We start from the raw sequence: 23,187 nt of genomic DNA on the forward strand, positions 1-23,187 counted from the left end.
CAAAAACGGAGGCAGTTGTCAGATAGACAAAAATTCTTTTAAATGTATGTGCCCGACACCATTTTCTGGAGATACTTGTGAGAAAGGTATAATTTAGATGTTTGCTCTCTTATATTTTAAAAATAATTAGTTGTTCATTCAATAAATGTTTACTACCTTAAATTTTATGTATTTAACAACAAGATTTATATATTTATTTTTTCAAAAATAATAATAATATATTATAAATAACGCTAGTTTTAGAGAATAGGCAAGAAATTAATACGATTGACTCAACTAAGACAAACTGTTATCAGCAGAAATATCTCTTCTCGGCGTCTGTAACACTTACTGATATAAGATAGTTCTATTATTGTTCAGTTTCCTCTTGAAGAAAAGATAAACCATGAAATTGTTTTGATCTATTTCTTTTAATTGTGTAGATGAAAATGAAATAAAGGCATACAGATTTATTAGATTTTGATATTTTTCTATATAAAAGATTATAATTTAAAATAAGAATTTGAAATAATAATTATATTTGGAGGTAATTGAATAAGAAGTCTTTTATTTGTAGATCCGTGCACTGAAAAGCCATGCAAAAACGGAGGCAGTTGTCAGATAGACAAAAATTCTTTTAAATGTATGTGTCCTACACCATTTTCTGGAGATACTTGTGAGAAAGGTATAATTTAGATGTTTCCTCTCTTATATTTTAAAAATAATTAGTTGTTCATTCAATAAATGTTTACTACCTTAAATTTTATGTATTTAACAACCAGATTTTGTATTTATTTTTACAAAAATAATAATAATATATTATAAATAACGCTAGTTTTAGAGAATAGGCAAGAAATTAAAACGATTGACTCAACTAAGACAAACTGTTATCAGCAGAAGTATCTCTTCTCGGCGTCTGTAACACTTACTGATATAAGATAGTTCTATTATTGTTCAGTTTCCTCTTGAAGAAAAGATAAACCATGAAATTGTTTTGATCTATTTCTTCTAATTGTGTAGATGAAAATGAAATAAAGGCATACAGATTTATTAGATTTTGATATTTTTCTATATAAAAGATTATAATTTAAAATAAGAATTTGAAATAATAATTATATTTGGAGGTAATTGAATAAGAAGTCTTTTATTTGTAGATCCGTGCACTGAAAAGCCATGCAAAAACGGAGGCAGTTGTCAGATAGACAAAAATTCTTTTAAATGTATGTGTCCTACACCATTTTCTGGAGATACTTGTGAGAAAGGTATAATTTAGATGTTTCCTCTCTTATATTTTAAAAATAATTAGTTGTTCATTCAATAAATGTTTACTACCTTAAATTTTATGTATTTAACAACCAGATTTTGTATTTATTTTTACAAAAATAATAATAATATATTATAAATAACGTTAGTTTTAGAGAATAGGCAAGAAGTTTATACGATTGACTCAACTAAGACAAACTGTTATCAGCAGAAGTATCTCTTCTCGGCGTCTGTAACACTTACTGATATAAGATAGTTCTATTATTGTTCAGTTTCCTCTTGAAGAAAAGATAAACCATGAAATTGTTTTGATCTATTTCTTTTAATTGTGTAGATGAAAATGAAATAAAGGCATACAGATTTATTAGATTTTGATATTTTTCTATATAAAAGATTATAATTTAAAATGGGAATTTGAAATAATAATTATATTTGGAGGTAATTGAATAAGAAGTCTTTTATTTGTAGATCCGTGCACTGAAAAGCCATGCAAAAACGGAGGCAGTTGTCAGATAGACAAAAATTCTTTTATATGTATGTGTCCTACACCATTTTCTGGAGATACTTGTGAGAAAGGTATAATTTAGATGTTTCCTCTCTTATATTTTAAAAATAATTAGTTGTTCATTCAATAAATGTTTACTACCTTAAATTTTATGTATTTAACAACCAGATTTTGTATTTATTTTTACAAAAATAATAATAATATATTATAAATAACGCTAGTTTTAGAGAATAGGCAAGAAATTAAAACGATTGACTCAACTAAGACAAACTGTTATCAGCAGAAGTATCTCTTCTCGGCGTCTGTAACACTTACTGATATAAGATAGTTCTATTATTGTTCAGTTTCCTCTTGAAGAAAAGATAAACCATGAAATTGTTTTGATCTATTTCTTCTAATTGTGTAGATGAAAATGAAATAAAGGCATACAGATTTATTAGATTTTGATATTTTTCTATATAAAAGATTATAATTTAAAATGGGAATTTGAAATAATAATTATATTTGGAGGTAATTGAATAAGAAGTCTTTTATTTGTAGATCCGTGCACTGAAAAGCCATGCAAAAACGGAGGCAGTTGTCAGATAGACAAAAATTCTTTTATATGTATGTGTCCTACACCATTTTCTGGAGATACTTGTGAGAAAGGTATAATTTAGATGTTTCCTCTCTTATATTTTAAAAATAATTAGTTGTTCATTCAATAAATGTTTACTACCTTAAATTTTATGTATTTAACAACCAGATTTTGTATTTATTTTTACAAAAATAATAATAATATATTATAAATAACGCTAGTTTTAGAGAATAGGCAAGAAATTAAAACGATTGACTCAACTAAGACAAACTGTTATCAGCAGAAGTATCTCTTCTCGGCGTCTGTAACACTTACTGATATAAGATAGTTCTATTATTGTTCAGTTTCCTCTTGAAGAAAAGATAAACCATGAAATTGTTTTGATCTATTTCTTCTAATTGTGTAGATGAAAATGAAATAAAGGCATACAGATTTATTAGATTTTGATATTTTTCTATATAAAAGATTATAATTTAAAATAAGAATTTGAAATAATAATTATATTTGGAGGTAATTGAATAAGAAGTCTTTTATTTGTAGATCCGTGCACTGAAAAGCCATGCAAAAACGGAGGCAGTTGTCAGATAGACAAAAATTCTTTTAAATGTATGTGTCCTACACCATTTTCTGGAGATACTTGTGAGAAAGGTATAATTTAGATGTTTCCTCTCTTATATTTTAAAAATAATTAGTTGTTCATTCAATAAATGTTTACTACCTTAAATTTTATGTATTTAACAACCAGATTTTGTATTTATTTTTACAAAAATAATAATAATATATTATAAATAACGCTAGTTTTAGAGAATAGGCAAGAAATTAATACGATTGACTCAACTAAGACAAACTGTTATCAGCAGAAGTATCTCTTCTCGGCGTCTGTAACACTTAATGATATAAGATAGTTCTATTATTGTTCAGTTTCCTCTTGAAGAAAAGATAAACCATGAAATTGTTTTGATCTATTTCTTTTAATTGTGTAGATGAAAATGAAATAAAGGCATACAGATTTATTAGATTTTGATATTTTTCTATATAAAAGATTATAATTTAAAATAAGAATTTGAAATAATAATTATATTTGGAGGTAATTGAATAAGAAGTCTTTTATTTGTAGATCCGTGCACTGAAAAGCCATGCAAAAACGGAGGCAGTTGTCAGATAGACAAAAATTCTTTTAAATGTATGTGCCCGACACCATTTTCTGGAGATACTTGTGAGAAAGGTATAATTTAGATGTTTGCTCTCTTATATTTTAAAAATAATTAGTTGTTCATTCAATAAATGTTTACTACCTTAAATTTTATGTATTTAACAACAAGATTTATATATTTATTTTTACAAAAATAATAATAATATATTATAAATAACGCTAGTTTTAGTGAATAGGCAAGAAATTAATACGATTGACTCAACTAAGACAAACTGTTATCAGCAGAAGTATCTCTTCTCGGCGTCTGTAACACTTACTGATATAAGATAGTTCTATTATTGTTCAGTTTCCTCTTGAAGAAAAGATAAACCATGAAATTGTTTTGATCTATTTCTTCTAATTGTGTAGATGAAAATGAAATAAAGGCATACAGATTTATTAGATTTTGATATTTTTCTAAATAAAAGATTATAATTTAAAATAAGAATTTGAAATAATAATTATATTTGGAGGTAATTGAATAAGAAGTCTTTTATTTGTAGATCCGTGCACTGAAAAGCCATGCAAAAACGGAGGCAGTTGTCAGATAGACAAAAATTCTTTTAAATGTATGTGCCCGACACCATTTTCTGGAGATACTTGTGAGAAAGGTATAATTTAGATGTTTGCTCTCTTATATTTTAAAAATAATTAGTTGTTCATTCAATAAATGTTTACTACCTTAAATTTTATGTATTTAACAACAAGATTTATATATTTATTTTTTCAAAAATAATAATAATATATTATAAATAACGCTAGTTTTAGAGAATAGGCAAGAAATTAATACGATTGACTCAACTAAGACAAACTGTTATCAGCAGAAATATCTCTTCTCGGCGTCTGTAACACTTACTGATATAAGATAGTTCTATTATTGTTCAGTTTCCTCTTGAAGAAAAGATAAACCATGAAATTGTTTTGATCTATTTCTTTTAATTGTGTAGATGAAAATGAAATAAAGGCATACAGATTTATTAGATTTTGATATTTTTCTATATAAAAGATTATAATTTAAAATAAGAATTTGAAATAATAATTATATTTGGAGGTAATTGAATAAGAAGTCTTTTATTTGTAGATCCGTGCACTGAAAAGCCATGCAAAAACGGAGGCAGTTGTCAGATAGACAAAAATTCTTTTAAATGTATGTGTCCTACACCATTTTCTGGAGATACTTGTGAGAAAGGTATAATTTAGATGTTTCCTCTCTTATATTTTAAAAATAATTAGTTGTTCATTCAATAAATGTTTACTACCTTAAATTTTATGTATTTAACAACCAGATTTTGTATTTATTTTTACAAAAATAATAATAATATATTATAAATAACGTTAGTTTTAGAGAATAGGCAAGAAGTTTATACGATTGACTCAACTAAGACAAACTGTTATCAGCAGAAGTATCTCTTCTCGGCGTCTGTAACACTTACTGATATAAGATAGTTCTATTATTGTTCAGTTTCCTCTTGAAGAAAAGATAAACCATGAAATTGTTTTGATCTATTTCTTTTAATTGTGTAGATGAAAATGAAATAAAGGCATACAGATTTATTAGATTTTGATATTTTTCTATATAAAAGATTATAATTTAAAATAAGAATTTGAAATAATAATTATATTTGGAGGTAATTGAATAAGAAGTCTTTTATTTGTAGATCCGTGCACTGAAAAGCCATGCAAAAACGGAGGCAGTTGTCAGATAGACAAAAATTCTTTTAAATGTATGTGCCCGACACCATTTTCTGGAGATACTTGTGAGAAAGGTATAATTTAGATGTTTGCTCTCTTATATTTTAAAAATAATTAGTTGTTCATTCAATAAATGTTTACTACCTTAAATTTTATGTATTTAACAACAAGATTTATATATTTATTTTTACAAAAATAATAATAATATATTATAAATAACGCTAGTTTTAGTGAATAGGCAAGAAATTAATACGATTGACTCAACTAAGACAAACTGTTATCAGCAGAAGTATCTCTTCTCGGCGTCTGTAACACTTACTGATATAAGATAGTTCTATTATTGTTCAGTTTCCTCTTGAAGAAAAGATAAACCATGAAATTGTTTTGATCTATTTCTTCTAATTGTGTAGATGAAAATGAAATAAAGGCATACAGATTTATTAGATTTTGATATTTTTCTAAATAAAAGATTATAATTTAAAATAAGAATTTGAAATAATAATTATATTTGGAGGTAATTGAATAAGAAGTCTTTTATTTGTAGATCCGTGCACTGAAAAGCCATGCAAAAACGGAGGCAGTTGTCAGATAGACAAAAATTCTTTTAAATGTATGTGCCCGACACCATTTTCTGGAGATACTTGTGAGAAAGGTATAATTTAGATGTTTGCTCTCTTATATTTTAAAAATAATTAGTTGTTCATTCAATAAATGTTTACTACCTTAAATTTTATGTATTTAACAACAAGATTTATATATTTATTTTTACAAAAATAATAATAATATATTATAAATAACGCTAGTTTTAGTGAATAGGCAAGAAATTAAAACGATTGACTCAACTAAGACAAACTGTTATCAGCAGAAGTATCTCTTCTCGGCGTCTGTAACACTTACTGATATAAGATAGTTCTATTATTGTTCAGTTTCCTCTTGAAGAAAAGATAAACCATGAAATTGTTTTGATCTATTTCTTCTAATTGTGTAGATGAAAATGAAATAAAGGCATACAGATTTATTAGATTTCGATATTTTTCTATATAAAAGATTATAATTTAAAATAAGAATTTGAAATAATAATTATATTTGGAGGTAATTGAATAAGAAGTCTTTTATTTGTAGATCCGTGCACTGAAAAGCCATGCAAAAACGGAGGCAGTTGTCAGATAGACAAAAATTCTTTTAAATGTATGTGTCCTACACCATTTTCTGGAGATACTTGTGAGAAAGGTATAATTTAGATGTTTCCTCTCTTATATTTTAAAAATAATTAGTTGTTCATTCAATAAATGTTTACTACCTTAAATTTTATGTATTTAACAACCAGATTTTGTATTTATTTTTACAAAAATAATAATAATATATTATAAATAACGCTAGTTTTAGAGAATAGGCAAGAAATTAATACGATTGACTCAACTAAGACAAACTGTTATCAGCAGAAGTATCTCTTCTCGGCGTCTGTAACACTTAATGATATAAGATAGTTCTATTATTGTTCAGTTTCCTCTTGAAGAAAAGATAAACCATGAAATTGTTTTGATCTATTTCTTTTAATTGTGTAGATGAAAATGAAATAAAGGCATACAGATTTATTAGATTTTGATATTTTTCTATATAAAAGATTATAATTTAAAATAAGAATTTGAAATAATAATTATATTTGGAGGTAATTGAATAAGAAGTCTTTTATTTGTAGATCCGTGCACTGAAAAGCCATGCAAAAACGGAGGCAGTTGTCAGATAGACAAAAATTCTTTTAAATGTATGTGCCCGACACCATTTTCTGGAGATACTTGTGAGAAAGGTATAATTTAGATGTTTGCTCTCTTATATTTTAAAAATAATTAGTTGTTCATTCAATAAATGTTTACTACCTTAAATTTTATGTATTTAACAACAAGATTTATATATTTATTTTTACAAAAATAATAATAATATATTATAAATAACGCTAGTTTTAGTGAATAGGCAAGAAATTAATACGATTGACTCAACTAAGACAAACTGTTATCAGCAGAAGTATCTCTTCTCGGCGTCTGTAACACTTACTGATATAAGATAGTTCTATTATTGTTCAGTTTCCTCTTGAAGAAAAGATAAACCATGAAATTGTTTTGATCTATTTCTTCTAATTGTGTAGATGAAAATGAAATAAAGGCATACAGATTTATTAGATTTTGATATTTTTCTAAATAAAAGATTATAATTTAAAATAAGAATTTGAAATAATAATTATATTTGGAGGTAATTGAATAAGAAGTCTTTTATTTGTAGATCCGTGCACTGAAAAGCCATGCAAAAACGGAGGCAGTTGTCAGATAGACAAAAATTCTTTTAAATGTATGTGCCCGACACCATTTTCTGGAGATACTTGTGAGAAAGGTATAATTTAGATGTTTGCTCTCTTATATTTTAAAAATAATTAGTTGTTCATTCAATAAATGTTTACTACCTTAAATTTTATGTATTTAACAACAAGATTTATATATTTATTTTTTCAAAAATAATAATAATATATTATAAATAACGCTAGTTTTAGAGAATAGGCAAGAAATTAATACGATTGACTCAACTAAGACAAACTGTTATCAGCAGAAATATCTCTTCTCGGCGTCTGTAACACTTACTGATATAAGATAGTTCTATTATTGTTCAGTTTCCTCTTGAAGAAAAGATAAACCATGAAATTGTTTTGATCTATTTCTTTTAATTGTGTAGATGAAAATGAAATAAAGGCATACAGATTTATTAGATTTTGATATTTTTCTATATAAAAGATTATAATTTAAAATAAGAATTTGAAATAATAATTATATTTGGAGGTAATTGAATAAGAAGTCTTTTATTTGTAGATCCGTGCACTGAAAAGCCATGCAAAAACGGAGGCAGTTGTCAGATAGACAAAAATTCTTTTAAATGTATGTGTCCTACACCATTTTCTGGAGATACTTGTGAGAAAGGTATAATTTAGATGTTTCCTCTCTTATATTTTAAAAATAATTAGTTGTTCATTCAATAAATGTTTACTACCTTAAATTTTATGTATTTAACAACCAGATTTTGTATTTATTTTTACAAAAAAAATAATAATATATTATAAATAACGTTAGTTTTAGAGAATAGGCAAGAAGTTTATACGATTGACTCAACTAAGACAAACTGTTATCAGCAGAAGTATCTCTTCTCGGCGTCTGTAACACTTACTGATATAAGATAGTTCTATTATTGTTCAGTTTCCTCTTGAAGAAAAGATAAACCATGAAATTGTTTTGATCTATTTCTTTTAATTGTGTAGATGAAAATGAAATAAAGGCATACAGATTTATTAGATTTTGATATTTTTCTATATAAAAGATTATAATTTAAAATAAGAATTTGAAATAATAATTATATTTGGAGGTAATTGAATAAGAAGTCTTTTATTTGTAGATCCGTGCACTGAAAAGCCATGCAAAAACGGAGGCAGTTGTCAGATAGACAAAAATTCTTTTAAATGTATGTGCCCGACACCATTTTCTGGAGATACTTGTGAGAAAGGTATAATTTAGATGTTTGCTCTCTTATATTTTAAAAATAATTAGTTGTTCATTCAATAAATGTTTACTACCTTAAATTTTATGTATTTAACAACAAGATTTATATATTTATTTTTACAAAAATAATAATAATATATTATAAATAACGCTAGTTTTAGTGAATAGGCAAGAAATTAAAACGATTGACTCAACTAAGACAAACTGTTATCAGCAGAAGTATCTCTTCTCGGCGTCTGTAACACTTACTGATATAAGATAGTTCTATTATTGTTCAGTTTCCTCTTGAAGAAAAGATAAACCATGAAATTGTTTTGATCTATTTCTTCTAATTGTGTAGATGAAAATGAAATAAAGGCATACAGATTTATTAGATTTTGATATTTTTCTATATAAAAGATTATAATTTAAAATAAGAATTTGAAATAATAATTATGTTTGGAGGTAATTGAATAAGAAGTCTTTTATTTGTAGATCCGTGCACTGAAAAGCCATGCAAAAACGGAGGCAGTTGTCAGATAGACAAAAATTCTTTTAAATGTATGTGTCCTACACCATTTTCTGGAGATACTTGTGAGAAAGGTATAATTTAGATGTTTCCTCTCTTATATTTTAAAAATAATTAGTTGTTCATTCAATAAATGTTTACTACCTTAAATTTTATGTATTTAACAACCAGATTTTGTATTTATTTTTACAAAAATAATAATAATATATTATAAATAACGTTAGTTTTAGAGAATAGGCAAGAAATTAATACGATTGACTCAACTAAGACAAACTGTTATCAGCAGAAGTATCTCTTCTCGGCGTCTGTAACACTTAATGATATAAGATAGTTCTATTATTGTTCAGTTTCCTCTTGAAGAAAAGATAAACCATGAAATTGTTTTGATCTATTTCTTTTAATTGTGTAGATGAAAATGAAATAAAGGCATACAGATTTATTAGATTTTGATATTTTTTTATATAAAAGATTATAATTTAAAATAAGAATTTGAAATAATAATTATATTTGGAGGTAATTGAATAAGAAGTCTTTTATTTGTAGATCCGTGCACTGAAAAGCCATGCAAAAACGGAGGCAGTTGTCAGATAGACAAAAATTCTTTTAAATGTATGTGTCCTACACCATTTTCTGGAGATACTTGTGAGAAAGGTATAATTTAGATGTTTCCTCTCTTATATTTTAAAAATAATTAGTTGTTCATTCAATAAATGTTTACTACCTTAAATGTTATGTATTTAACAACCAGATTTTGTATTTATTTTTACAAAAATAATAATAATATATTATAAATAACGCTAGTTTTAGAGAATAGGCAAGAAATTAAAACGATTGACTCAACTAAGACAAACTGTTATCAGCAGAAGTATCTCTTCTCGGCGTCTGTAACACTTAATGATATAAGATAGTTCTATTATTGTTCAGTTTCCTCTTGAAGAAAAGATAAACCATGAAATTGTTTTGATCTATTTCTTTTAATTGTGTAGATGAAAATGAAATAAAGGCATACAGATTTATTAGATTTTGATATTTTTCTATATAAAAGATTATAATTTAAAATAAGAATTTGAAATAATAATTATATTTGGAGGTAATTGAATAAGAAGTCTTTTATTTGTAGATCCGTGCACTGAAAAGCCATGCAAAAACGGAGGCAGTTGTCAGATAGACAAAAATTCTTTTAAATGTATGTGTCCTACACCATTTTCTGGAGATACTTGTGAGAAAGGTATAATTTAGATGTTTCCTCTCTTATATTTTAAAAATAATTAGTTGTTCATTCAATAAATGTTTACTACCTTAAATTTTATGTATTTAACAACAAGATTTATATATTTATTTTTACAAAAATAATAATAATATATTATAAATAACGCTAGTTTTAGTGAATAGGCAAGAAATTAAAACGATTGACTCAACTAAGACAAACTGTTATCAGCAGAAGTATCTCTTCTCGGCGTCTGTAACACTTACTGATATAAGATAGTTCTATTATTGTTCAGTTTCCTCTTGAAGAAAAGATAAACCATGAAATTGTTTTGATCTATTTCTTCTAATTGTGTAGATGAAAATGAAATAAAGGCATACAGATTTATTAGATTTCGATATTTTTCTATATAAAAGATTATAATTTAAAATAAGAATTTGAAATAATAATTATATTTGGAGGTAATTGAATAAGAAGTCTTTTATTTGTAGATCCGTGCACTGAAAAGCCATGCAAAAACGGAGGCAGTTGTCAGATAGACAAAAATTCTTTTAAATGTATGTGTCCTACACCATTTTCTGGAGATACTTGTGAGAAAGGTATAATTTAGATGTTTCCTCTCTTTTATATTTAAAAATAATTAGTTGTTCATTCAATAAATGTTTACTACCTTAAATTTTATGTATTTAACAACCAGATTTTGTATTTATTTTTACAAAAATAATAATAATATATTATAAATAACGCTAGTTTTAGAGAATAGGCAAGAAATTAATACGATTGACTCAACTAAGACAAACTGTTATCAGCAGAAGTATCTCTTCTCGGCGTCTGTAACACTTAATGATATAAGATAGTTCTATTATTGTTCAGTTTCCTCTTGAAGAAAAGATAAACCATGAAATTGTTTTGATCTATTTCTTTTAATTGTGTAGATGAAAATGAAATAAAGGCATACAGATTTATTAGATTTTGATATTTTTCTATATAAAAGATTATAATTTAAAATAAGAATTTGAAATAATAATTATATTTGGAGGTAATTGAATAAGAAGTCTTTTATTTGTAGATCCGTGCACTGAAAAGCCATGCAAAAACGGAGGCAGTTGTCAGATAGACAAAAATTCTTTTAAATGTATGTGCCCGACACCATTTTCTGGAGATACTTGTGAGAAAGGTATAATTTAGATGTTTGCTCTCTTATATTTTAAAAATAATTAGTTGTTCATTCAATAAATGTTTACTACCTTAAATTTTATGTATTTAACAACAAGATTTATATATTTATTTTTACAAAAATAATAATAATATATTATAAATAACGCTAGTTTTAGAGAATAGGCAAGAAATTAATACGATTGACTCAACTAAGACAAACTGTTATCAGCAGAAGTATCTCTTCTCGGCGTCTGTAACACTTACTGATATAAGATAGTTCTATTATTGTTCAGTTTCCTCTTGAAGAAAAGATAAACCATGAAATTGTTTTGATCTATTTCTTCTAATTGTGTAGATGAAAATGAAATAAAGGCATACAGATTTATTAGATTTTGATATTTTTCTAAATAAAAGATTATAATTTAAAATAAGAATTTGAAATAATAATTATATTTGGAGGTAATTGAATAAGAAGTCTTTTATTTGTAGATCCGTGCACTGAAAAGCCATGCAAAAACGGAGGCAGTTGTCAGATAGACAAAAATTCTTTTAAATGTATGTGCCCGACACCATTTTCTGGAGATACTTGTGAGAAAGGTATAATTTAGATGTTTGCTCTCTTATATTTTAAAAATAATTAGTTGTTCATTCAATAAATGTTTACTACCTTAAATTTTATGTATTTAACAACAAGATTTATATATTTATTTTTTCAAAAATAATAATAATATATTATAAATAACGCTAGTTTTAGAGAATAGGCAAGAAATTAATACGATTGACTCAACTAAGACAAACTGTTATCAGCAGAAATATCTCTTCTCGGCGTCTGTAACACTTACTGATATAAGATAGTTCTATTATTGTTCAGTTTCCTCTTGAAGAAAAGATAAACCATGAAATTGTTTTGATCTATTTCTTTTAATTGTGTAGATGAAAATGAAATAAAGGCATACAGATTTATTAGATTTTGATATTTTTCTATATAAAAGATTATAATTTAAAATAAGAATTTGAAATAATAATTATATTTGGAGGTAATTGAATAAGAAGTCTTTTATTTGTAGATCCGTGCACTGAAAAGCCATGCAAAAACGGAGGCAGTTGTCAGATAGACAAAAATTCTTTTAAATGTATGTGTCCTACACCATTTTCTGGAGATACTTGTGAGAAAGGTATAATTTAGATGTTTCCTCTCTTATATTTTAAAAATAATTAGTTGTTCATTCAATAAATGTTTACTACCTTAAATTTTATGTATTTAACAACCAGATTTTGTATTTATTTTTACAAAAATAATAATAATATATTATAAATAACGCTAGTTTTAGAGAATAGGCAAGAAATTAAAACGATTGACTCAACTAAGACAAACTGTTATCAGCAGAAGTATCTCTTCTCGGCGTCTGTAACACTTACTGATATAAGATAGTTCTATTATTGTTCAGTTTCCTCTTGAAGAAAAGATAAACCATGAAATTGTTTTGATCTATTTCTTCTAATTGTGTAGATGAAAATGAAATAAAGGCATACAGATTTATTAGATTTTGATATTTTTCTATATAAAAGATTATAATTTAAAATAAGAATTTGAAATAATAATTATATTTGGAGGTAATTGAATAAGAAGTCTTTTATTTGTAGATCCGTGCACTGAAAAGCCATGCAAAAACGGAGGCAGTTGTCAGATAGACAAAAATTCTTTTAAATGTATGTGTCCTACACCATTTTCTGGAGATACTTGTGAGAAAGGTATAATTTAGATGTTTCCTCTCTTATATTTTAAAAATAATTAGTTGTTCATTCAATAAATGTTTACTACCTTAAATTTTATGTATTTAACAACCAGATTTTGTATTTATTTTTACAAAAATAATAATAATATATTATAAATAACGTTAGTTTTAGAGAATAGGCAAGAAGTTTATACGATTGACTCAACTAAGACAAACTGTTATCAGCAGAAGTATCTCTTCTCGGCGTCTGTAACACTTACTGATATAAGATAGTTCTATTATTGTTCAGTTTCCTCTTGAAGAAAAGATAAACCATGAAATTGTTTTGATCTATTTCTTTTAATTGTGTAGATGAAAATGAAATAAAGGCATACAGATTTATTAGATTTTGATATTTTTCTATATAAAAGATTATAATTTAAAATGGGAATTTGAAATAATAATTATATTTGGAGGTAATTGAATAAGAAGTCTTTTATTTGTAGATCCGTGCACTGAAAAGCCATGCAAAAACGGAGGCAGTTGTCAGATAGACAAAAATTCTTTTATATGTATGTGTCCTACACCATTTTCTGGAGATACTTGTGAGAAAGGTATAATTTAGATGTTTCCTCTCTTATATTTTAAAAATAATTAGTTGTTCATTCAATAAATGTTTACTACCTTAAATTTTATGTATTTAACAACCAGATTTTGTATTTATTTTTACAAAAATAATAATAATATATTATAAATAACGCTAGTTTTAGAGAATAGGCAAGAAATTAAAACGATTGACTCAACTAAGACAAACTGTTATCAGCAGAAGTATCTCTTCTCGGCGTCTGTAACACTTACTGATATAAGATAGTTCTATTATTGTTCAGTTTCCTCTTGAAGAAAAGATAAACCATGAAATTGTTTTGATCTATTTCTTTTAATTGTGTAGATGAAAATGAAATAAAGGCATACAGATTTATTAGATTTTGATATTTTTCTATATAAAAGATTATAATTTAAAATGGGAATTTGAAATAATAATTATATTTGGAGGTAATTGAATAAGAAGTCTTTTATTTGTAGATCCGTGCACTGAAAAGCCATGCAAAAACGGAGGCAGTTGTCAGATAGACAAAAATTCTTTTATATGTATGTGTCCTACACCATTTTCTGGAGATACTTGTGAGAAAGGTATAATTTAGATGTTTCCTCTCTTATATTTTAAAAATAATTAGTTGTTCATTCAATAAATGTTTACTACCTTAAATTTTATGTATTTAACAACCAGATTTTGTATTTATTTTTACAAAAATAATAATAATATATTATAAATAACGCTAGTTTTAGAGAATAGGCAAGAAATTAAAACGATTGACTCAACTAAGACAAACTGTTATCAGCAGAAGTATCTCTTCTCGGCGTCTGTAACACTTACTGATATAAGATAGTTCTATTATTGTTCAGTTTCCTCTTGAAGAAAAGATAAACCATGAAATTGTTTTGATCTATTTCTTCTAATTGTGTAGATGAAAATGAAATAAAGGCATACAGATTTATTAGATTTTGATATTTTTCTATATAAAAGATTATAATTTAAAATAAGAATTTGAAATAATAATTATATTTGGAGGTAATTGAATAAGAAGTCTTTTATTTGTAGATCCGTGCACTGAAAAGCCATGCAAAAACGGAGGCAGTTGTCAGATAGACAAAAATTCTTTTAAATGTATGTGTCCTACACCATTTTCTGGAGATACTTGTGAGAAAGGTATAATTTAGATGTTTCCTCTCTTATATTTTAAAAATAATTAGTTGTTCATTCAATAAATGTTTACTACCTTAAATTTTATGTATTTAACAACCAGATTTTGTATTTATTTTTACAAAAATAATAATAATATATTATAAATAACGCTAGTTTTAGAGAATAGGCAAGAAATTAATACGATTGACTCAACTAAGACAAACTGTTATCAGCAGAAGTATCTCTTCTCGGCGTCTGTAACACTTAATGATATAAGATAGTTCTATTATTGTTCAGTTTCCTCTTGAAGAAAAGATAAACCATGAAATTGTTTTGATCTATTTCTTTTAATTGTGTAGATGAAAATGAAATAAAGGCATACAGATTTATTAGATTTTGATATTTTTCTATATAAAAGATTATAATTTAAAATAAGAATTTGAAATAATAATTATATTTGGAGGTAATTGAATAAGAAGTCTTTTATTTGTAGATCCGTGCACTGAAAAGCCATGCAAAAACGGAGGCAGTTGTCAGATAGACAAAAATTCTTTTAAATGTATGTGCCCGACACCATTTTCTGGAGATACTTGTGAGAAAGGTATAATTTAGATGTTTGCTCTCTTATATTTTAAAAATAATTAGTTGTTCATTCAATAAATGTTTACTACCTTAAATTTTATGTATTTAACAACAAGATTTATATATTTATTTTTACAAAAATAATAATAATATATTATAAATAACGCTAGTTTTAGTGAATAGGCAAGAAATTAATACGATTGACTCAACTAAGACAAACTGTTATCAGCAGAAGTATCTCTTCTCGGCGTCTGTAACACTTACTGATATAAGATAGTTCTATTATTGTTCAGTTTCCTCTTGAAGAAAAGATAAACCATGAAATTGTTTTGATCTATTTCTTCTAATTGTGTAGATGAAAATGAAATAAAGGCATACAGATTTATTAGATTTTGATATTTTTCTAAATAAAAGATTATAATTTAAAATAAGAATTTGAAATAATAATTATATTTGGAGGTAATTGAATAAGAAGTCTTTTATTTGTAGATCCGTGCACTGAAAAGCCATGCAAAAACGGAGGCAGTTGTCAGATAGACAAAAATTCTTTTAAATGTATGTGCCCGACACCATTTTCTGGAGATACTTGTGAGAAAGGTATAATTTAGATGTTTGCTCTCTTATATTTTAAAAATAATTAGTTGTTCATTCAATAAATGTTTACTACCTTAAATTTTATGTATTTAACAACAAGATTTATATATTTATTTTTTCAAAAATAATAATAATATATTATAAATAACGCTAGTTTTAGAGAATAGGCAAGAAATTAATACGATTGACTCAACTAAGACAAACTGTTATCAGCAGAAATATCTCTTCTCGGCGTCTGTAACACTTACTGATATAAGATAGTTCTATTATTGTTCAGTTTCCTCTTGAAGAAAAGATAAACCATGAAATTGTTTTGATCTATTTCTTTTAATTGTGTAGATGAAAATGAAATAAAGGCATACAGATTTATTAGATTTTGATATTTTTCTATATAAAAGATTATAATTTAAAATGGGAATTTGAAATAATAATTATATTTGGAGGTAATTGAATAAGAAGTCTTTTATTTGTAGATCCGTGCACTGAAAAGCCATGCAAAAACGGAGGCAGTTGTCAGATAGACAAAAATTCTTTTATATGTATGTGTCCTACACCATTTTCTGGAGATACTTGTGAGAAAGGTATAATTTAGATGTTTCCTCTCTTATATTTTAAAAATAATTAGTTGTTCATTCAATAAATGTTTACTACCTTAAATTTTATGTATTTAACAACCAGATTTTGTATTTATTTTTACAAAAATAATAATAATATATTATAAATAACGCTAGTTTTAGAGAATAGGCAAGAAATTAAAACGATTGACTCAACTAAGACAAACTGTTATCAGCAGAAGTATCTCTTCTCGGCGTCTGTAACACTTACTGATATAAGATAGTTCTATTATTGTTCAGTTTCCTCTTGAAGAAAAGATAAACCATGAAATTGTTTTGATCTATTTCTTTTAATTGTGTAGATGAAAATGAAATAAAGGCATACAGATTTATTAGATTTTGATATTTTTCTATATAAAAGATTATAATTTAAAATGGGAATTTGAAATAATAATTATATTTGGAGGTAATTGAATAAGAAGTCTTTTATTTGTAGATCCGTGCACTGAAAAGCCATGCAAAAACGGAGGCAGTTGTCAGATAGACAAAAATTCTTTTATATGTATGTGTCCTACACCATTTTCTGGAGATACTTGTGAGAAAGGTATAATTTAGATGTTTCCTCTCTTATATTTTAAAAATAATTAGTTGTTCATTCAATAAATGTTTACTACCTTAAATTTTATGTATTTAACAACCAGATTTTGTATTTATTTTTACAAAAATAATAATAATATATTATAAATAACGCTAGTTTTAGAGAATAGGCAAGAAATTAAAACGATTGACTCAACTAAGACAAACTGTTATCAGCAGAAGTATCTCTTCTCGGCGTCTGTAACACTTACTGATATAAGATAGTTCTATTATTGTTCAGTTTCCTCTTGAAGAAAAGATAAACCATGAAATTGTTTTGATCTATTTCTTCTAATTGTGTAGATGAAAATGAAATAAAGGCATACAGATTTATTAGATTTTGATATTTTTCTATATAAAAGATTATAATTTAAAATAAGAATTTGAAATAATAATTATATTTGGAGGTAATTGAATAAGAAGTCTTTTATTTGTAGATCCGTGCACTGAAAAGCCATGCAAAAACGGAGGCAGTTGTCAGATAGACAAAAATTCTTTTAAATGTATGTGTCCTACACCATTTTCTGGAGATACTTGTGAGAAAGGTATAATTTAGATGTTTCCTCTCTTATATTTTAAAAATAATTAGTTGTTCATTCAATAAATGTTTACTACCTTAAATTTTATGTATTTAACAACCAGATTTTGTATTTATTTTTACAAAAATAATAATAATATATTATAAATAACGCTAGTTTTAGAGAATAGGCAAGAAATTAATACGATTGACTCAACTAAGACAAACTGTTATCAGCAGAAGTATCTCTTCTCGGCGTCTGTAACACTTAATGATATAAGATAGTTCTATTATTGTTCAGTTTCCTCTTGAAGAAAAGATAAACCATGAAATTGTTTTGATCTATTTCTTTTAATTGTGTAGATGAAAATGAAATAAAGGCATACAGATTTATTAGATTTTGATATTTTTCTATATAAAAGATTATAATTTAAAATAAGAATTTGAAATAATAATTATATTTGGAGGTAATTGAATAAGAAGTCTTTTATTTGTAGATCCGTGCACTGAAAAGCCATGCAAAAACGGAGGCAGTTGTCAGATAGACAAAAATTCTTTTAAATGTATGTGCCCGACACCATTTTCTGGAGATACTTGTGAGAAAGGTATAATTTAGATGTTTGCTCTCTTATATTTTAAAAATAATTAGTTGTTCATTCAATAAATGTTTACTACCTTAAATTTTATGTATTTAACAACAAGATTTATATATTTATTTTTACAAAAATAATAATAATATATTATAAATAACGCTAGTTTTAGTGAATAGGCAAGAAATTAATACGATTGACTCAACTAAGACAAACTGTTATCAGCAGAAGTATCTCTTCTCGGCGTCTGTAACACTTACTGATATAAGATAGTTCTATTATTGTTCAGTTTCCTCTTGAAGAAAAGATAAACCATGAAATTGTTTTGATCTATTTCTTCTAATTGTGTAGATGAAAATGAAATAAAGGCATACAGATTTATTAGATTTTGATATTTTTCTAAATAAAAGATTATAATTTAAAATAAGAATTTGAAATAATAATTATATTTGGAGGTAATTGAATAAGAAGTCTTTTATTTGTAGATCCGTGCACTGAAAAGCCATGCAAAAACGGAGGCAGTTGTCAGATAGACAAAAATTCTTTTAAATGTATGTGCCCGACACCATTTTCTGGAGATACTTGTGAGAAAGGTATAATTTAGATGTTTGCTCTCTTATATTTTAAAAATAATTAGTTGTTCATTCAATAAATGTTTACTACCTTAAATTTTATGTATTTAACAACAAGATTTATATATTTATTTTTTCAAAAATAATAATAATATATTATAAATAACGCTAGTTTTAGAGAATAGGCAAGAAATTAATACGATTGACTCAACTAAGACAAACTGTTATCAGCAGAAATATCTCTTCTCGGCGTCTGTAACACTTACTGATATAAGATAGTTCTATTATTGTTCAGTTTCCTCTTGAAGAAAAGATAAACCATGAAATTGTTTTGATCTATTTCTTTTAATTGTGTAGATGAAAATGAAATAAAGGCATACAGATTTATTAGATTTTGATATTTTTCTATATAAAAGATTATAATTTAAAATAAGAATTTGAAATAATAATTATATTTGGAGGTAATTGAATAAGAAGTCTTTTATTTGTAGATCCGTGCACTGAAAAGCCATGCAAAAACGGAGGCAGTTGTCAGATAGACAAAAATTCTTTTAAATGTATGTGTCCTACACCATTTTCTGGAGATACTTGTGAGAAAGGTATAATTTAGATGTTTCCTCTCTTATATTTTAAAAATAATTAGTTGTTCATTCAATAAATGTTTACTACCTTAAATTTTATGTATTTAACAACCAGATTTTGTATTTATTTTTACAAAAATAATAATAATATATTATAAATAACGTTAGTTTTAGAGAATAGGCAAGAAGTTTATACGATTGACTCAACTAAGACAAACTGTTATCAGCAGAAGTATCTCTTCTCGGCGTCTGTAACACTTACTGATATAAGATAGTTCTATTATTGTTCAGTTTCCTCTTGAAGAAAAGATAAACCATGAAATTGTTTTGATCTATTTCTTTTAATTGTGTAGATGAAAATGAAATAAAGGCATACAGATTTATTAGATTTTGATATTTTTCTATATAAAAGATTATAATTTAAAATAAGAATTTGAAATAATAATTATATTTGGAGGTAATTGAATAAGAAGTCTTTTATTTGTAGATCCGTGCACTGAAAAGCCATGCAAAAACGGAGGCAGTTGTCAGATAGACAAAAATTCTTTTAAATGTATGTGCCCGACACCATTTTCTGGAGATACTTGTGAGAAAGGTATAATTTAGATGTTTGCTCTCTTATATTTTAAAAATAATTAGTTGTTCATTCAATAAATGTTTACTACCTTAAATTTTATGTATTTAACAACAAGATTTATATATTTATTTTTACAAAAATAATAATAATATATTATAAATAACGCTAGTTTTAGTGAATAGGCAAGAAATTAAAACGATTGACTCAACTAAGACAAACTGTTATCAGCAGAAGTATCTCTTCTCGGCGTCTGTAACACTTACTGATATAAGATAGTTCTATTATTGTTCAGTTTCCTCTTGAAGAAAAGATAAACCATGAAATTGTTTTGATCTATTTCTTCTAATTGTGTAGATGAAAATGAAATAAAGGCATACAGATTTATTAGATTTCGATATTTTTCTATATAAAAGATTATAATTTAAAATAAGAATTTGAAATAATAATTATATTTGGAGGTAATTGAATAAGAAGTCTTTTATTTGTAGATCCGTGCACTGAAAAGCCATGCAAAAACGGAGGCAGTTGTCAGATAGACAAAAATTCTTTTAAATGTATGTGTCCTACACCATTTTCTGGAGATACTTGTGAGAAAGGTATAATTTAGATGTTTCCTCTCTTATATTTTAAAAATAATTAGTTGTTCATTCAATAAATGTTTACTACCTTAAATTTTATGTATTTAACAACCAGATTTTGTATTTATTTTTACAAAAATAATAATAATATATTATAAATAACGCTAGTTTTAGAGAATAGGCAAGAAATTAATACGATTGACTCAACTAAGACAAACTGTTATCAGCAGAAGTATCTCTTCTCGGCGTCTGTAACACTTAATGATATAAGATAGTTCTATTATTGTTCAGTTTCCTCTTGAAGAAAAGATAAACCATGAAATTGTTTTGATCTATTTCTTTTAATTGTGTAGATGAAAATGAAATAAAGGCATACAGATTTATTAGATTTTGATATTTTTCTATATAAAAGATTATAATTTAAAATAAGAATTTGAAATAATAATTATATTTGGAGGTAATTGAATAAGAAGTCTTTTATTTGTAGATCCGTGCACTGAAAAGCCATGCAAAAACGGAGGCAGTTGTCAGATAGACAAAAATTCTTTTAAATGTATGTGCCCGACACCATTTTCTGGAGATACTTGTGAGAAAGGTATAATTTAGATGTTTGCTCTCTTATATTTTAAAAATAATTAGTTGTTCATTCAATAAATGTTTACTACCTTAAATTTTATGTATTTAACAACAAGATTTATATATTTATTTTTACAAAAATAATAATAATATATTATAAATAACGCTAGTTTTAGTGAATAGGCAAGAAATTAATACGATTGACTCAACTAAGACAAACTGTTATCAGCAGAAGTATCTCTTCTCGGCGTCTGTAACACTTACTGATATAAGATAGTTCTATTATTGTTCAGTTTCCTCTTGAAGAAAAGATAAACCATGAAATTGTTTTGATCTATTTCTTCTAATTGTGTAGATGAAAATGAAATAAAGGCATACAGATTTATTAGATTTTGATATTTTTCTAAATAAAAGATTATAATTTAAAATAAGAATTTGAAATAATAATTATATTTGGAGGTAATTGAATAAGAAGTCTTTTATTTGTAGATCCGTGCACTGAAAAGCCATGCAAAAACGGAGGCAGTTGTCAGATAGACAAAAATTCTTTTAAATGTATGTGCCCGACACCATTTTCTGGAGATACTTGTGAGAAAGGTATAATTTAGATGTTTGCTCTCTTATATTTTAAAAATAATTAGTTGTTCATTCAATAAATGTTTACTACCTTAAATTTTATGTATTTAACAACAAGATTTATATATTTATTTTTTCAAAAATAATAATAATATATTATAAATAACGCTAGTTTTAGAGAATAGGCAAGAAATTAATACGATTGACTCAACTAAGACAAACTGTTATCAGCAGAAATATCTCTTCTCGGCGTCTGTAACACTTACTGATATAAGATAGTTCTATTATTGTTCAGTTTCCTCTTGAAGAAAAGATAAACCATGAAATTGTTTTGATCTATTTCTTTTAATTGTGTAGATGAAAATGAAATAAAGGCATACAGATTTATTAGATTTTGATATTTTTCTATATAAAAGATTATAATTTAAAATAAGAATTTGAAATAATAATTATATTTGGAGGTAATTGAATAAGAAGTCTTTTATTTGTAGATCCGTGCACTGAAAAGCCATGCAAAAACGGAGGCAGTTGTCAGATAGACAAAAATTCTTTTAAATGTATGTGTCCTACACCATTTTCTGGAGATACTTGTGAGAAAGGTATAATTTAGATGTTTCCTCTCTTATATTTTAAAAATAATTAGTTGTTCATTCAATAAATGTTTACTACCTTAAATTTTATGTATTTAACAACCAGATTTTGTATTTATTTTTACAAAAATAATAATAATATATTATAAATAACGTTAGTTTTAGAGAATAGGCAAGAAGTTTATACGATTGACTCAACTAAGACAAACTGTTATCAGCAGAAGTATCTCTTCTCGGCGTCTGTAACACTTACTGATATAAGATAGTTCTATTATTGTTCAGTTTCCTCTTGAAGAAAAGATAAACCATGAAATTGTTTTGATCTATTTCTTTTAATTGTGTAGATGAAAATGAAATAAAGGCATACAGATTTATTAGATTTTGATATTTTTCTATATAAAAGATTATAATTTAAAATAAGAATTTGAAATAATAATTATATTTGGAGGTAATTGAATAAGAAGTCTTTTATTTGTAGATCCGTGCACTGAAAAGCCATGCAAAAACGGAGGCAGTTGTCAGATAGACAAAAATTCTTTTAAATGTATGTGCCCGACACCATTTTCTGGAGATACTTGTGAGAAAGGT

The 23,187-nt window shown here is 25.7% G+C and overlaps 1 protein-coding gene across 1 annotated transcript in view; it reads left to right on the top strand.

The window, feature by feature from the left end:
- The window catches only part of LOC129975446 (neurogenic locus notch homolog protein 1-like), a 61,407-nt gene that overhangs the window by 37,056 nt on the left and 1,164 nt on the right, over positions 1 to 23,187 (top strand). The window contains exons 15-54 of the mRNA XM_056088509.1: positions 557 to 664; positions 1,134 to 1,241; positions 1,711 to 1,818; positions 2,288 to 2,395; positions 2,865 to 2,972; positions 3,442 to 3,549; positions 4,020 to 4,127; positions 4,598 to 4,705; positions 5,175 to 5,282; positions 5,753 to 5,860; positions 6,331 to 6,438; positions 6,908 to 7,015; positions 7,486 to 7,593; positions 8,064 to 8,171; positions 8,641 to 8,748; positions 9,219 to 9,326; positions 9,796 to 9,903; positions 10,373 to 10,480; positions 10,951 to 11,058; positions 11,529 to 11,636; positions 12,107 to 12,214; positions 12,685 to 12,792; positions 13,262 to 13,369; positions 13,839 to 13,946; positions 14,416 to 14,523; positions 14,993 to 15,100; positions 15,570 to 15,677; positions 16,148 to 16,255; positions 16,726 to 16,833; positions 17,303 to 17,410; positions 17,880 to 17,987; positions 18,457 to 18,564; positions 19,035 to 19,142; positions 19,613 to 19,720; positions 20,190 to 20,297; positions 20,768 to 20,875; positions 21,345 to 21,452; positions 21,923 to 22,030; positions 22,501 to 22,608; positions 23,078 to 23,185. Of these exons, the coding sequence (XP_055944484.1) occupies positions 557 to 664; positions 1,134 to 1,241; positions 1,711 to 1,818; positions 2,288 to 2,395; positions 2,865 to 2,972; positions 3,442 to 3,549; positions 4,020 to 4,127; positions 4,598 to 4,705; positions 5,175 to 5,282; positions 5,753 to 5,860; positions 6,331 to 6,438; positions 6,908 to 7,015; positions 7,486 to 7,593; positions 8,064 to 8,171; positions 8,641 to 8,748; positions 9,219 to 9,326; positions 9,796 to 9,903; positions 10,373 to 10,480; positions 10,951 to 11,058; positions 11,529 to 11,636; positions 12,107 to 12,214; positions 12,685 to 12,792; positions 13,262 to 13,369; positions 13,839 to 13,946; positions 14,416 to 14,523; positions 14,993 to 15,100; positions 15,570 to 15,677; positions 16,148 to 16,255; positions 16,726 to 16,833; positions 17,303 to 17,410; positions 17,880 to 17,987; positions 18,457 to 18,564; positions 19,035 to 19,142; positions 19,613 to 19,720; positions 20,190 to 20,297; positions 20,768 to 20,875; positions 21,345 to 21,452; positions 21,923 to 22,030; positions 22,501 to 22,608; positions 23,078 to 23,185 (4,320 nt within the window). The remainder of the gene's footprint in view (positions 1 to 556; positions 665 to 1,133; positions 1,242 to 1,710; positions 1,819 to 2,287; positions 2,396 to 2,864; positions 2,973 to 3,441; positions 3,550 to 4,019; positions 4,128 to 4,597; positions 4,706 to 5,174; positions 5,283 to 5,752; positions 5,861 to 6,330; positions 6,439 to 6,907; positions 7,016 to 7,485; positions 7,594 to 8,063; positions 8,172 to 8,640; positions 8,749 to 9,218; positions 9,327 to 9,795; positions 9,904 to 10,372; positions 10,481 to 10,950; positions 11,059 to 11,528; positions 11,637 to 12,106; positions 12,215 to 12,684; positions 12,793 to 13,261; positions 13,370 to 13,838; positions 13,947 to 14,415; positions 14,524 to 14,992; positions 15,101 to 15,569; positions 15,678 to 16,147; positions 16,256 to 16,725; positions 16,834 to 17,302; positions 17,411 to 17,879; positions 17,988 to 18,456; positions 18,565 to 19,034; positions 19,143 to 19,612; positions 19,721 to 20,189; positions 20,298 to 20,767; positions 20,876 to 21,344; positions 21,453 to 21,922; positions 22,031 to 22,500; positions 22,609 to 23,077; positions 23,186 to 23,187) is intronic.

Source organism: Argiope bruennichi, chromosome 7 (assembly GCF_947563725.1).
Source record: "Argiope bruennichi chromosome 7, qqArgBrue1.1, whole genome shotgun sequence".
NCBI classification, from domain to species: domain Eukaryota; kingdom Metazoa; phylum Arthropoda; class Arachnida; order Araneae; family Araneidae; genus Argiope; species Argiope bruennichi.